Source organism: Prinia subflava, chromosome 9 (genome assembly GCF_021018805.1).
Source record: "Prinia subflava isolate CZ2003 ecotype Zambia chromosome 9, Cam_Psub_1.2, whole genome shotgun sequence".
Lineage (NCBI taxonomy): Eukaryota > Metazoa > Chordata > Aves > Passeriformes > Cisticolidae > Prinia > Prinia subflava.
The window spans coordinates 34,363,714-34,379,989 of NC_086255.1; the positions used below are offsets into that span (position 1 = coordinate 34,363,714).

General features: G+C 39.6%; 1 protein-coding gene across 3 annotated transcripts in view; it reads left to right on the forward strand.

Annotated features, from left to right (window-relative positions):
• Window positions 1-13,703, forward strand: part of HERC4 (HECT and RLD domain containing E3 ubiquitin protein ligase 4) — a 29,717-nt gene extending 16,014 nt beyond the window's left edge. For 2 of the 3 annotated variants that reach the window (XM_063406385.1, XM_063406384.1), the window contains exons 12-26: window positions 219-278; window positions 769-880; window positions 1,204-1,393; window positions 2,399-2,571; window positions 3,542-3,658; window positions 4,633-4,656; window positions 5,181-5,279; window positions 6,438-6,605; window positions 6,705-6,848; window positions 7,820-7,986; window positions 8,762-8,828; window positions 9,042-9,124; window positions 11,535-11,718; window positions 12,252-12,354; window positions 13,244-13,703. In XM_063406385.1, the coding sequence (XP_063262455.1) occupies window positions 219-278; window positions 769-880; window positions 1,204-1,393; window positions 2,399-2,571; window positions 3,542-3,658; window positions 4,633-4,656; window positions 5,181-5,279; window positions 6,438-6,605; window positions 6,705-6,848; window positions 7,820-7,986; window positions 8,762-8,828; window positions 9,042-9,124; window positions 11,535-11,718; window positions 12,252-12,354; window positions 13,244-13,452 (1,900 nt within the window). In that variant the 3' untranslated portion in view covers window positions 13,453-13,703. The remainder of the gene's footprint in view (window positions 1-218; window positions 279-768; window positions 881-1,203; window positions 1,394-2,398; window positions 2,572-3,541; window positions 3,659-4,632; window positions 4,657-5,180; window positions 5,280-6,437; window positions 6,606-6,704; window positions 6,849-7,819; window positions 7,987-8,761; window positions 8,829-9,041; window positions 9,125-11,534; window positions 11,719-12,251; window positions 12,355-13,243) is intronic. The other variant, XM_063406386.1, reaches the window with a different exon arrangement.
• The last annotated feature ends 2,573 nt before the right edge of the window (window positions 13,704-16,276 follow it).

Genomic DNA, 16,276 nt, shown 5'->3' on the forward strand with positions numbered 1-16,276 from the left:
TGCAAAGCAATTAAATTGCAAGGCTGGCTGTGATTTGAGCTGTCTTAAGTGTTGAGTCTTGAATGGAGGTTTTATCTAGTATTGTTTTGTCACATTTCAGTCAGAGTCCCATCCTTTGCACAATGTAATTTATCAGGGATTAAATACAGGCTTTTTTATTGCAAGTGCTGACTTTTAAAAGGAAAACCAAACGTAACATTTCATGTGACCAATTTCAGTGAAATTGATGGAACGTTCTCCTCTGCTGGGTGCCTGAACGGGAGCTTTCTGGCATTGAGGTAAGTGGGTGGGTTTTGAACAAGTGCTCCTGTGGACAGCGTTAGTGGTGGCTGCCTTCCCAGTGTCCCTTGTGTCACCTGGGACCCCTTCCCAGGGTTTCCTCGCCTCACTGGTGCTCTGGTACCCTCAGCTGAAACTCCTGCCCCTTCCCTGCCCTGTGTTCTGGCAGCTGCCCCAGTGAGAACGGCTCCTGCCTGTCTTGGCTGCTGCCATGTGAGCCAGCAAAGTTCATCGCATTTGTCAACCACAGGTTGTTTGTAATTCAGGGGGAGTTCATTGTGTGAGCTGTTTTACATCCTAGTCTTTTTGCATGATTTTCTTGAAGTTAGAGAAGCTTTTTTTCAGTTGTTTCTAAGGTAATGTAAAAAATGGAAGTCTGATATATTTTAAATCCGTAGTCAGTAGGTCTGAAATTCAAGGAGGAAAAATCTTGAGTTGCTGAGAACACAGGATTCAGTCTTTGTTTTTTCTTTTTTTTCCTTCCTGCAGCAATGATGATCATTACAAAACCAGCACTAGATTCTCAGGGGTTGATATGAATGCTGCTAGATTACTCTTTCACAAACTCATACAGCCTGAGCATACTCACATATCCCAACAGGTTTGTGCTGGGTATTCTCCTTACATTTGGGATTGTCTTTCTGGGTTACAGCTCTCCAGAAATACTAGTTATGCTTGGTGCAACCCTGTAAATAGATTTATTTACTCAATAATATATTGACTGCAAATATGTAAAACTGTATTTTGTTGTGACAATTAGGTGACACATCAGCATATTCTATTTTCATATTTACTGTCATTTTCTAAGTGTATAATAGTTTTCACTGAAGCTCTTAATTACTGTTTTCTAGATTAGATACACATGGGCATTTGTTTTAAATCTCAATTATCTTAAAATAAACAGAATTTTCTGATGTGCTGTAGGTGGCAGCTAGTTTGGAAAAGAACCTTATTCCCAAACTGACCAGCTCCTTACCAGATGTTGAAGCTTTGAGGCTGTATCTCACTCTGCCAGAGTGCCCACTGATGAGTGATGAAAACAATTTCACAACATTAGCTATTCCTTTTGGAGCAGCTATTCTGAACCTAGAAAAAGCTCCTCTGAAAGTTCTTGGTAAGAAACTGAATTTTTACTCTTAAAACTAAGGATCTGCAGATGAAAATGTACAAAAATTCCATCTGTGAAGCCCTGGCCTTGGCAGCACCTGCTGTGTATTTACAGCTCTGTACAATTCCCCAGTGAGAAAGTTAAGGCTCAGCATTGCTTGGTGTAAGAAAACACTTATTCTGTTGCTTCAGGGTGAGTTAACAGGCCATCCCTGTGAAATCATCTGGCATTGTAGTTCTTGGATTGATGCCATTGGGGAGGAATTAAACCGTGCAGTTCAGTGTAATTGATACGTGTCTTTGCTCTTTAAAGTGAAAATTATGTGGTCAGACAGCTAACAAGCTCTAAGCAATTTACAGAAGTGTTGCAGAGCAGATGTTAAATTGTCTTGGTTGTGACTACAGCACCTGTTCTGAGCTTCTGAGGCAGTAGATCTTTTCTCACTAGTGCCAGGATGTAGTCTTCAGATGTGCAGCTGAGAATGACTATGGCTTTTTAACTCTGCTTCTTTACACTTTTTTGTTGTGACTCCTGTCAGCTGAAATTCAGCTGAAAGAATTGTTTTCAGAATATTTTGCTTTTAATTGGTTTATTTTTGTGAGGCTACTTTCATTTTCCTCAGTTATGCTTTGCTTTGAATCTCTCTGTGGTTTTTTCAGTAGTTTTTGGTGAGAGTGAAGAAAAGCAAACTGATCATTTTTTGAACTCTAGACCCTTTTCCATCATTTTCTATTGCTCTCACTACTGTTTACTTAAAGATTTCAGGTTTTGAGCCGTCTGTTTTTATTAAATGTTACACTGTGATACTGTTGTTTGTCTGGATGAACAGACTTGGAAGGACTTAGATTTGATGTGTAACAATAGAGCATTTGTTGTGTTACACCTTATTTTTCAGAGTCTGTAGTAAGTGGTGCTTATGCTTTCTAGCCAAACACGTTTCTTAGTAAAAGGATGACATGACAGTGTGGCAGTGACAAGCACTAAATTTACATGTTCACCATGTGTTGACAGAAAATTGGTGGTCTGTACTTGAACCTCCCTTGTTCCTCAAGATAGTGGAACTCTACAAGGATGTCGTAGTGCACCTTTTGAAGCTGTGCAAGATGGGCCTTCCACCTTCTGACAGAAGAATACTCACCAATTTCCTACACACAGCCTTCAGAGTTCTGGAAATACTGCACAGAGTACGTTTGGGGCATTTCTAAGCAGTTCCTGGCTGCCTGGCTGTGTCAGCATCTCTGTGCTGGGGAGCTGGTAGAAGCTAAGTCACTGATCAGTTTGAAAGATCAGAATTGCATCTGCAGAAATACTTGTAGTTGTTCCATCCAGACCTATGAATCATTTGGGTTCTGGGTTCCAGTCTGACACGATGATTGAATTAACTGCTTTTGGGGAACACAGAGTGACCCAGTCATGTGCATCTGTGAGGGTATGGGTTACAGTGAGAGGGGAAAAATGGGGTGACAGCTCTGGGGTATTTCACAGATTGAGTATCTGGTCGTTTGGAGGGGGTGTGGGAGTTATTTGTGAAAAATAGGCTTAGATTATCTGGTTATAAAGGCAGGGTCTTTAGAACTATCTCGGTGCTTTGCCAGTCAGCAGGGCTTAGCAGTCCTTGGGAAAAGAAGTGTGTATTAGGAAAATGTGGATACTTCTGGATTAAAATTATACTGTAGAGACAAGCCTGTGTATAAAGTTACTTTTCCCACATCTCTCTTTTTTTTAAGCTTGATGTTTTTAAATGGAAACTGTTCCTCTGCTCACAGGTAATAGTGTTCATACTATAGCTGAGACTAGAGTTATTGAATCATAGCTCCTAAATCTGTGCAAATACAGGAACAAGTATTTATTCCACCATGTACATGAATATGTGTATTATCACTGTTCCTGTGAGGTCATATGATGTTTCAAAGTGGCAGTCCTGTAATGCAATACTGTATGCAGTTAACTGTATTTTCCTTCACTCTTTGATGGGATTTTGAATAGTCCATGTACCCATGTCTGTAACGTTGTTTTTTGCTTTCTTGTAGGCACTGTTGTTTTTCTAGAGTTTTTTTAGTAGCTGGGTATCTGTGGCTGACGTATCAGATGCTTGAAAAACGTGGAAAATATCCCTTTGAAAGCTAATAAAAAAAATAAATTGCACTTCCTTAGGTAAATGAAAGAGGACAAGTTATACAGTATGACAGATTTTACATTCATGAGATACAAGATTTGATAGATATCAGAAATGACTATGCCAACTGGTTCCAGCAGCAGGTATTGGGAATGGTAAGTCATGTTGATTTTTATTTGGGTTTTTATGGGTGTTTTCCTCCCGTGTATTGTTTGTTTCATCCCTTTAAAGAAATCCATAGATCCTCTGAGTCTGGGCTCTTTTTTTCCCAAAAATACCCTCACAGGTGGCCAGTGCTGAACAGCCTCGTGTCAGGTACTGGCTGAGCAAGAGTTGTTAAGAGGGTGTGTTTCTTCTAGGGTGTCATTTTAGGACTGACACTGCTCAATATTTGAATCTGTCTGTTAAAGAATGATTTAGAATGCTGTCACTGGAGACTTGCCATGTCAAAAAAGTTGGGAATGTGATAATCCACAACAGGAGATAACCTGAATAAATAGAATAACCTGAGTTGCTGCATTAGCTAGGTTGCATTTAGTCAATGCAGAGGCTGCAGCTGCCTTGGGTAATGAGGCAGGAAGTGCAGCAGGGAGCTGCTGGTGGGGTTTTCTGCTTGGAGTTTAGCAGCCACAGAGATAATGAATTCCTGCATCTGTAATCAGAAGAGTGATAAGTGGGAGTAAATTAAGGACTGTGCAGAGCATTAGTGACTTGGAGAGGTTTTTGCCACTGTTCCTTGACCTTAGCTTTGAAAGAATATTGTAAGTCATTTAAGAAGTTTTCTCTAGCAACCCATATTTTATTCTTTTGCAACAGTACCAGCAGATGTCATTAATTAATGTGTGGAAGTGAACATTTTAAGTGTGTAATTTTTTGCATCCAAGCAAACATGATACTTTAGCAGCCCTGTTTTAAAGACTGATAAACAGGGTGTTGAAAGACAAGCTTGTATTTAATAAATGAATTAGAATGTTTATGGTTAATGTTTATTTCTCAGTAAACATTCTCTTGGGGGGAAGCAGTAAATAAATATTTTTTAAATTCTACATCAGAGATGAGTAATTAATGCAGACACTAATGCTGCTTTTTCATCTTAATTGTTGCTACCTTTGTGCAAATGCTGTCATAGGATGTCAACCATGGATTAACTGAGGTAAGATTGGTTGCAATCTGATTTCTTTTGAAGAATGTAAGGAAATCAGAAATGTGAATGTCAAGGATTGTCTGCTGTGTTCTGTTGGGAGTAAAGCTTCAAATCATCCATGGCTGTAGTCTGAAAAAAAACCCCCTTTGTGGTGCAAAAATATGTAATTGTCTGTATTGCAAATTCGGAACACCAGTTGGAAAAAAAGGGCTACTTTTATCCCCACTAGCTGCAATAAGAGTTCTGAAATGAAAATGTGCTAAGTGAGAGTGTTGTTTGTGTCTGGCTTGATTTGGTTTGGCTTGATTGAGTTTTGATGGGGTTTTCTTGTTTGTTTTTGGCTGAAGTACTAAACAATTAAAAATCTACTTAATGTTCCTAAGATGCTTTGGTTCTGCATTGATAATAAATCAAGGTTGAGTTCTCTTACCAGTAAAATAAATATATTAAATGAGTGCTGCTGCAAAGGCTTTTTTAACCGCAACTGTGGCTTTTGAATAAGCTGAGCTATGACACGGTTCTTTTCATTCCAGTTAACAGATATTCCTGTTATAATTTGCACGTACCCATTTGTATTTGATGCCCAGGCAAAGACAACTCTCTTGCAAACAGATGCAATCATACAGATGCAGGTAGGAGGCTCAGTTTTCAATGTTACAAATTCAGTATTTTTTTCTCTGGTTGGGGACCTTGGGGGTTCCTGTTGTTTTTTGTTGTTGTTTGGCTGGTTGGTTTATTTTGCTTTTTTGTTTGCTTGATTGTTTGGGGTTTCAACTCTGTGTAATCTCTCCTCCATAAAAATCAAGGATCCAGAGTTAATCTCAGGGTTATGTACATAGTAGAGGGTAGTGGGTTTGAGTTCACATTGAAATGAGACTGTTTTGTAATTGCATACATTTCCAAGGAACTTCTTTTTCTTTCCTCAGTACTGAGGTGGCTTCATTATGTGTTAACAACCCAGAGTACAGGTACAAAAACCAAAACAAATAGCAATAAAGAACCCCAAACCCCAACCCAGACAAACAAACATAAATCCCACAACCAAAGAATAACCCCACCTCCCAAATGAGCAGACTTGGAGTTTTACCTAGGTCATTGATCTGAGTCTGCAGATAACCAGATGTTGTAATCCATGCTCAAGTAATGGGCTCGTGCAGGAAAATACCACCTTCTTCTTGTGATTAATAATAAATGTCATTTCATGTGCCTTTAAAAATGTACAGGCACAGTCAATACCAACATTTGATGGATCCAGGGAAATGTTCACATTAAATGTTTCTATTAACAACGTTAAATTGTATTAAAACACACAAACTCCCAAGAGTTCTCTGCCATATTCAGAACATTTGCAACAGCATTTTCTTTTTCAAACAATTTTAATACAGAAGTTAGCATGCAAGTTAAATAAATGACTTTTCATGCTGTGAATTAGTTTTTAACGTATGTTTGTGTTCATGCCTGATTTATATTAAACAACTTAGTCTTCATTAGATAAAATGCAGGATCTTTTTGCTTCCTTTTGTTATCCAAGGTATTTTGACTGGAATGTCAAAACTTGGGTTCTTATACTTCCCTGAGCATTAGCATTGGTGAGAGCAACGGGTAAAGGAACAATATTCCCTGGAATCAAATACTTGCTGAGATAAAAGGAATACAAAGAAAACTTGGGCAAATTCACTAGCTCTTGTAGAAGTTATTCCCACCTGCACTTTTGCAGACGAGGCTGCTGACAGTGACTGCTGGCAGGGGTTTTTGGTGCCTCCTGACACTCTCACCCTGTTTTCCTGCAGATGGCTGTGGATCAGGCCCACAGGCAGAATCTGTCTTCCCTCTTCCTGCCCGTGTTTGAGTCTGTCAACCCCTGCCTGATCCTGATGGTCCGGAGGGACAACATTGTAGGGGATGCTGTGGAGGTGCTCAGGAAAACGAAGAATGTGGACTACAAGAAGCCACTGAAGGTATTGGAGCACAGCCTGCTCCGGTGATGGAGGGTGGGTTTGGAGCAGGCCTGCTGTGCAGTGTCTGTGCAGCTCAGCTCACTGAGTTGTGTGTTTCAGGTCATTTTTGTAGGGGAGGAGGCTGTCGATGCTGGAGGCGTTCGCAAAGAATTTTTTTTGCTCATCATGAGGGAGTTGCTAGATCCCAAATATGGAATGTTTAGATATTATGAGGAGTCCAGGCTGATCTGGTTCTCTGATAAGGTAGGCTGTGATCTGTGATCTATATTCTATATTCGATATTTCAATTTACAGTATTTATATTAATATATATGAACATTGTAGTTTGTGGTTGTTTCATTTCAAGAGTAGGAGCTGAAGCAGGTATTCTCAAAACAAGATTTTTTTGTCATTGTTAGGTCAAAACTTGCCCCCATTCCTGACTGTTTCACTTTTGATTTCCCCATTCCTTGTTTACTCCTTACTGGTTGACCCCAAGCCAGCCAGGATTTTTAAGAAGTAGCCAGAACAAACTGATTCCAAGGTCAGGATCAGGAAATCAAGGTGGCAGAGACAAATTGTGGAAGTGGCCTGCTGAACAGGTCTGTGTGCAGCTGCATTTGTGGGTGATAGGTGATCAGGGAGTTGTACCTTCTCGGGAGGTTCGATCCCTGACTTTTCAGCCTCCTTCAGAGAACACTGACTGGGGTGGCTGGATCCCAAGTACCTGAATATTTACATTGCCACAGGTGTGCTTAAAGCCTTGGTGATTAATTCTGAGGGTGTCAATAGTGAACTCTTCCCTCTTCCTCCCTAAAATAATTTATCATTATTAATTATTTATTAATTATATATTAATTAGTTATTATAATATAATAAATATTATCATATTTAAATATAATTTAAAATCTGACATCTTTAATCACTGACTAGTGCAATAGGTAGTCACTGACAGAACCAGAATCCTAGGGCAGTATGAACCGCCTGTAACACAGAATCTGTTGCAGCTCAGCCTTTTCTAATTTTAAATAGAAAGGATTCTGTTCCCTTGGATTTCAGTCTCAGCTGGTTAAACTTCATCCTGTTTTCCTTGGTACTTACAGATACATATGTATTTAAAGAAAATATTAATTAAATTCACTCAGATTATACTGTAATGTACACTTCTTCCTGGACTCTGCAAGGTTAAAATAACTTCTTTATTTTAAACCATCTTGTCTGTTTTCTGTTCTTAGACCTTTGAAGACAGTGACTTGTTTCATTTGATTGGTGTTGTCTGTGGGCTAGCAATATATAATTTTACTATTGTAGACCTTCATTTTCCTCTGGCTTTGTACAAAAAGCTATTGAATAAGAAACCATCCCTGGATGACTTAAAAGAGTTGATGCCAGATGTTGGCAGGTAAGCAAGAAAGAAAAGTGGGTGTTGCTAGAAATTAATTTTGAAATCCACATTTTCCTCTAAGAACATAACATTTCTTTTGCACAGTATCTGAGTAAACAGCTCAGTGTCATTTGATACTTTTGACACTTACTGTTGTTACCTGCATCTCAGTGCTTGGTGTTAGTAATGATTGTCCCTTCTGTTTCATGATCCTACAAGAATTTTAGGGGGAAATAAAACTTGAAATTCAAACCCCTTGGGTTTTAGCCATTATTTTTATAACCCTAAATGTGAACATAGTTTCAGTTCTGAATTAAATCCATCAAGAAAATATTTTTGTTTATTTCAGGAACAAATACATAAATATTTACTTTTGACTAGGGATTTGAATAGTACAAGCAGCAGGTGGGAGGCTCAAATGAGCAGAAAAGGATGCCTGATTGCCTCAGTGTTGTGGATGCCAAAGTTTTCATGGATTGAAGGAGAAATCAGATGTTAATAATGGAAGAGCCAGTCAGTGGTTTCTAAGTACCAACTGCCTCTGCTTTGGGAACTCCTTAGCTGAAGTCTTAAGATAAAGAGTGTTCTCTCTTCACCCCATGAGATAATCAAAAGGAAATGATTGCTTGGGATTTCCCAGCACTACCCAAGGTGCAAGTCAATAAGATAATAAATGAAATAGCACTAGAAAGATACTTCTTAAATTTGCATTATCAAAGCATAAAGAATACTTCAGGAAAATGAATTCATCTTTCTTTCCCCTGGTGCAAATATTTTGTAACTTATTTTGCAGGGGAATGCAACAACTACTGGACTATCCAGAGGATGACATAGAAGAAGCATTTTGTCTTAATTTTACTGTAAGTTTTATGTAGTGTTTGAAGTATGTCTTGCCAAGCTCACGCCATCTGTTTTAATTGCCTCTGATGGAGTGTTTGAACAAAAGCATCAGCAGCTGATTCCCAGGAGTTTTAGCTCCTGTCTCTCCATTCATGTTGCTGTTAACTAAGTGGTGGGAAGAAGTACTTTATGCAATAAATAAGATGTATACTGTTTTTGTTTGTTTCAAATAGATCACTGTGGAAAATTTTGGTACAACAGAAATTAAGGAGCTTGTTCCTAAAGGTGCTGACATTCCTGTAGTCAAACAAAATAGGTGAGTTCTGTGGGTTCCAGGGTAGCTCGGTGTTGCTGTCTGCCTTGGGAGTGTTGCTGGGCTGCTGTAAATACCCGTTGCCAGGCTCTGACAGTGCTGTTGGAGGCAGAACTACTTTGGCTGTTTTCCCAAGCTCTTCTCACACGTGCTGTTAAAATAGCTGCCTTGTATTGACACAGACAAGCTGTGGCTGCCCCATCCCTGGCAGTGCTCAGGGCTGGGTTGGACACGGCTTGGAGCAGCCTGGTCTGGTTGAAGATGTGGCAGGAGGTTGGAGTAGATCTTCAGAGGTCCCCTCCAACCCCAGTCATAAGTGTTTTATAAGATTAAAAACGTTTAATCTTACAAAAACATCTGTAAGATTAAAAACATTCTGCTGATGCCTTAGAGTGGCTACCTAGGACAGAGCTAGACAAAATTAAGAGAATAATGTGAGTATTTATTAAAGGCCTTCAATAGATACACCCTGGGCACCCAAAAGCCTCCCAGAGGCTACGCCCAGGAGGGACAGTGATGACAGTTGTTCAGACAGATAAAAGTTTGGTCTGTTTGCATATCAGTGGTTAATATTAGCTCGAATTACAGCTTCAGATAATGAAGTCATTTGCCCCCAGTTTGCTCCCCCCCCCCCCGATTCACTGCTGTTTATACTTCTCAGGGCCTGAGGCTGTAGGGTGTCCTTGGATCTCAGGATTTGGATCCCAGAGGGATTGTTTTATCTAACTCAAATGTGAAGAGAGTTAACTAAAACTTTATGTGGAGTTTAGAGCTATGCACTAATGCAGTATAGGATTTGAAAAATACAAAAGCCAAAGTCTGAAGGCATCACTGCAGGAAGGGACATATCATTGAAATTCAGTGAGTAATGATAAGAACTTGAACTTTAGGGCTATTCTTACAACTACTCATTCATACATGAATGTCATTTCAGTGAAGTCTTCCCTTTGTAGAGTGGATACCATTAGATAAATGAATCCAGTGTTAATGTCAGAAGAGTGTGACGGGAGGGTTTTTTTCCTCAGTCAAGGATTCTGTAACTTTTATTTACAAAACCAGCCTTTCCTGCCCTTGGTTCCCTTTCTGCTCCTGGAGGATAGGCAGAACCATACCTGATGGTGCTTTTGTCCCCTTTGCAGAATTTTCCAGTCTGTTCTTTAATCTTTATGAATTCTCTGTGCTTGTACTCTCCCAGGGTAAAGGGAGAATTGAATGGAAAGAGCCCACTCTGTGAGAACTGAATGCACATGGAAAACACTGTAGCTTTGCAGTTCTCTGGTGTAGGTTTGATGTTCTGTCACTTAGTGACTGTAAAATTGGAGTTGAACTATGGGGAAAGTTTCAAGGTGCCTATGGAATGGCTGCTGCATTGTTACCACACGTTGTCTTGCAGCAATGCAGAGTTCCTCTTTCTCAAGCTCTGAATATTCCATGATGCTTCAATTAATTTTTTAATATGGATTAATCACTGTGACTTCTCCCTGGAGCAGCCTTGCAGTGTTAGTGTTACACAAGCTGCCTGCCCCTCTGTAATTACACAGCGTGGATAAGAGGGAGATCTCACGGAGTGCTGAAGAGGAGGAGTGTGGATCACCCCTTTGGTCATCTCCAGCACTTTCAGTGCAACAGCTTTAATAAATGTATCATCTGAATGTGTGGATAGGATTCTGTCAGTTACTGGTGATTTACTCAGGGGCTGGGGGTGGTGTTGGAATGCATCCTCTCTTTCCAGCGACCATGGATAGCTGTAATGTACAGCTGAGGTCACTGCCAGTGCAGAACCTAAATAGTGTTCAGTGGGATTGATTTCAGAAAAATTATCATAAATACTGTATCACATCAAGAAATTTTAGATCTCCCTTAAGTGCTGCCAAAGATGTTTCCAGCAGGATCCAAGAACTCCTTGTACCACAGCACAGATAACAGGCCATCTGTTTCTCTGTGTCCCAGCTCCTTGGCACTGGTTTTTTTACTGTGTAAGACTCAAATGTCCTTCTGAAGTTGATTTTTAGTGCAAATATGGTAATCTTTTTAATGAAATAAGTTTGATTAGTGGCTTTCAAGACACTCCCTGGAATTCAGGCCTTTCAGCTCGTTGCCAGTGAGTCCAGTTTGGTGCAATGCACAAAGAAGGGAGATGTTTGTAGTGCCTGGAGTATGTAACATTAAATGTTCCTGCTTTTCTGTTGCAGGCTCTGCCTTCAGGGTGTGGTGGGGAGATACATTGATGTGCCATTTTATCTTCACTATGCTTGTAACATAAAGCAGACAATACAGTATATTAGGCTCCTTGTTGCTTCATTTTCTATGCTCTGTTCTATACAAAAATAGCTGCTGGTTTATTGGTAGAAGGATGACAAGTGCTGCTTCCTCTTTATTACCTCAACAGAATTCTTTCTTTCTCTTTGTACAGGCAAGATTTTGTAGATGCATATGTGGATTACATCTTCAATAGATCTGTGGCTTCCTTATACAGTGCATTCCATGAGGGCTTCCACAAAGTATGTGGAGGTAAAGTTCTTCAGCTCTTCCAGCCCAGCGAGTTGCAGGCAATGGTGATTGGGAACACAAATTATGACTGGAAAGAGCTGGAGAAGGTAAGAGCCATAGTTAACTATTGCTTCTATATAATTCTAATTTCAGACTGCAAAAGCAACTAGGTGTCCTCTTGAGCTCTGTTTTAATAAATGTGATACCTGTTATTTATTGACATCTTAAAACATCAGTGAATGAAGATCCTAAAATACTGTTTACCTTCCTGCTTTAACTCTTTCCATCTAATTTCTGAAGGAAATGAGGCTTAAAAGAGAGGCAGAAAAATCCACGGAACTCAGAGGCAGCTATACAATCTTCCATGTTAGACATGAGGAAGTGATTGCATGCAGTTATTAAAAGTAAATCTTCTCGATTGCCAGAGCTCAGTGAGACTTGGTTGGGATTGGAAATGCTTAGTAGAGGCCTCTGTGCCTGTGTTGAATTCAGACTGAACAGCTGAAGAAAATGGAGTGAGGAAAGTGTTAGTGTGTCACTTGCTGTGTCCCTTGACACAGACTGCATCCATTCTGCTGCAGTGTCAGCTTATCCAACTGTTCTGTGAGCAAGCAATAACTCCATCTCCTGCTGCTTTTAGAATACAGAGTACAAAGGAGAATACTGGGCAGACCATCCTACAATTAAAATATTCTGGGAGGTTTTTCACGAGTTGTCTTTGGAGAAGAAAAAGCAGTTTTTGTGTAAGTATTTGAAATTATTTCACAGCAGTTTCTAACTGAACAGGATCACTGGGATTTCAGGCTCTTGCTGTAAGAGGGCAGATGTAAGTATTTGTCTGTAATGGTGTGATTAACTACTTGGGGAAAAAAAGTCATAGTAAGAAATGGATTGTAAGCTTGATTTTCTTGGGGTGTCCTGAGTCGTTCTGGGGGATGGGTGGTTACAAATCACAGTAGCTCAGAGCAGTATTAAAAAAAAAAGAAAAGCCAACCCCCCCAAAACACCAACAACCTAATCTGCTGGTGACCTTTATTTGGTAACTAGGTGGGTTTTTTTCCTGTGCTGTAACATATAATCATATGCTCCAGGTTTTTCACTGCACAGAGATAGAAATTTGGAGTTGTAACTGATTGTAAATATGCCAAGGTACTGATAGAAGTGGAAAGGTACAGATGATAATGTAATCAATGCCTGCTGTGAGTGAGGATTTGCTCAGAATAGATCACAGATTAGTTTCCAGTTCAGATAAATTACTTATTGAACAAACTGATTCTGTTTTTACAAGATTCCTAGAAATGCTAGTGAAGATACAGCCAATAGATTTTAAGTTAGAAGGTTCTGTTGCACGAAAAACTTCATAGTATTTTTTTAAGGACTGTTTGGTTTCATATGCTAAAATGAAATACTTTCCTTTATGGATCCCTTGTTGTATTACAGTCATGAGCTCACATGTGGAAGGTAGAGACTGGGTTAAGTCATTATTCCCTGTTCTCCAAACTTCACAGAACTTCAGTGTGAGAAGCTGCTCATTGCTGGAACGATTAAAAAAGGCCAGCAGTGATCAAAACTGCGTTATGTGGCACAGTGTTAGCCTTCAGTAAGTTACAGGCCTTTGTTTTTTCTTTCCAGTGTTTCTGACAGGCAGTGATCGGATCCCAATCCTTGGGATGAAGTGTCTGAAGCTGGTCATCCAGCCCACAGGAGGAGGAGAGGATTACCTGCCCGTAGCTCACACTTGCTTTAATCTTCTTGATCTTCCAAAATACACAGATAAAGAAACCCTGAAATCTAAGTTGATCCAGGCTATAGACCACTATGAAGGTTTCAGTTTAGTATAAGTTGAGAAATGAAAGTTCTGTGTAACGTGGGATCATTGAGTTTTTGTGTCTTTTTGTGGTGGTACATTCAGTGGATTAAGTGATGCAGTTGATAATATAACTGATTATTTGCAAAAAATGTTCAGTGGTATGGATATTCATGGGAGCCAAAAAAACCATTTCCAAACCTGAGGAACTGTCTTAATTCATACCTTCCTGTACAGAGCCATGTGGATTTTGCCATCTTACAATAAAAACGAGAGTATTGTGAATGGGAGTCAAGTTTCACTAACAAGAATTAACATTTCACCTTATGCAGACAATTTGGCGTGTGAGTGCATGAGAGACTTGCTTCAGTTTTTCAAACCACTTAGTAAGAACATTTAACTTTTTCCCTGATGAATACACTTGGTAACTTTTCATTTTGTAAATAATAAATTTTTTGTGATAAAATAGTTCTGTTCCAATAGCAGTATGGTTTCTATTGCTTGTAATTGAATATGAGCTTATTTTATGGCTTTTAACAAAAGAAGTGACTACTCTGATTTCTGAAGATATCTATTTTTCTGGTTTGTTTTAAGAACCTTAATAATGGAAGTGATTGTTTCAGAGACATTCATCCTCACCATGTACAATCCATGAAGCAGTCACTTAGTGCCGATACAAAACCGCATCCAATGGCATTTTTAATGTGTGGATGGACGAGCCGACTTAAGACACTGCTTTATTTTAAAGGACTGATTCTGTAATTAGGTGGACACAGTTACAAAAGAGGTTAATTTATCATTTGAAACCTCAGCAGTCATGTGTCGAGAACACAGCTGAAAAGAAAAAGATGCACCAGCCAGTTGTTGCTGTCAAGAGGTTAAACATTTATTTTTAAATGCTGAAAGCGTAGTTTATGGTTTCTAATAGAATTTTCACTTTTTTCCAGATAAATGCATTTGAAATAACCTTTAACACCCCTCTCCCTTTTTCTTAAGATTTTATTTTTAGTATAATTGCCCTGAGACGATTGTGCTTAGCTGGACACTTTCGGATTTGACTTTTCCTTCTCTGGTTAAATTCCAGATTTTGTGGTGTTAATGCATATGTGACTTGCAGCTGTGAAACAAATATTTATTTTTTTTAGATTTTTAAATGCAGTGAAAAAATTCAAGCTATAATAAAAGACTTGAATGAAAACCTTTGTTGGTTGATGTGTACAGATGCTTGCAGCATGCAGAGTTCTTCAAGTGGAGAGCAACTTTCAGTGCATTAAACTGGAGAGTACAACTAGGAAAAGCAGGGAAATGCAGTCATTGGAATAAAGCATATAATGTCCACTTTCTGTGCTGGCAGTACATATTAATATAGTACAAAAATAAAAAGGCCAGTACAGTTAAAATCAGCCTTTTCCCTTAGCACTGTTTTTACAGCTTTCTCACGCAGTGTAACCCGTTAGTAATTTCTTTGGATGCAGCCCATATTCCATCTTTTCCAACATTTGTTTCCTGGCTCAGAAATTCTCCCTCTTGCGAAAAACAAGAAACCAACAAATACTAAAGCAGCTTAATCTTATTGTATGTGGAAGAAAGAAAAGGAGAAAAGAAAAAGGGGAAAAAAGGTATTATGCAGTCATTTTACCAGGTAATAATAAGCACCATTTTTAATTATGAAACACCAAGATTGCAAAGGTAGATATTCAAAAATTAGGAAGTGGCTAATGTGAAACTATTTTCTTCCTTCTTCCCTTGTGCATTATTGCATGTCCAAGTGCTGGCTCTTTTCCCATGGGAGTCTTGTTTCATTTGATGCACACAGTTGGTATTTAGTGAATAAGAGGGGCTTTATTGCAGTTGTGCAGAGCCAGGTGTGGTTTAGTGCATATCATCCAAATCCAGTGGTACATGTGTGTATTTCATTTCCCTGTGAGATGCTCTCTGGTTGTTGCTGTGTTGGATTTTTAGTCCGTGTCAATATTAACCTGAAGGGTGACTAAGGAGCCTCATTCTGTGGATGAGGGCTCAGAGGCAGAGTTCAAACCATAATTCACTTGCCCATTTTTGGTGCCCAATTTAGGATGCAGTAGAGGTGATAGATGTCCATTTTTGAACTGCAGTTCTTGCTGACTAAACTGCTGTGGCAAGTGCTTCATTGGTGCAGCAGTTCCTCCAGCACTAGGCAGACACATTTCATCCTCTCTTGGAACATGAGTGGACATGGATAAGCATTGGGAGGAGGCTGGTGGTGCTGAGGGTTGGTTTAACGTCACCTTAAGGGCCCACTGGCAGAGCAGGGCTGGAGCCACTCCTCAGGACAGCATTCACCGGAGAATTCTCTCTGCAGCTCTGGCCTTGGTTTTACTCACTTCTTCAGGAAATGGGTCCTGCAGTGCTGAATGCTCCTCATTATCTTACAGGTAACCGCTGTACCTAACAAGGTAAAGGACTGCTTTGTAGTACCAGAACAATTAATAGTCGTGGCAATACTCGTGTCAAGCAGTTCAAGGCTTTCTGCAGTGCTTGTGTTGCCCTTAGTTCATCTGACAGTCACAAGAGCTCTGGGAAGCAGCTTTGCTGAAGTTGTGCCCTTAAGCTGCCTCGCCTGGAAAAGGTGAGCAGCAGGAAAGGAAGTGCTTTCTCTTGCTTGGGTCAAGTATCATTTTGCATACAATATTTGATGCTGTGCAGCATGTAAGAAATGGGGGAAAAAAACCATTTTATGTGTAGCTGAAATAGCCATGGTATTAGTGAAGAAAGCCTAGAGGCTGCTTTTTCCTCAAACCTTGGGGTATTCAGGAAAGCTTGGATACCACTGTTTAAAAGGATAATGAACACAACTGGAGAATGGCAGTACTTTGAGC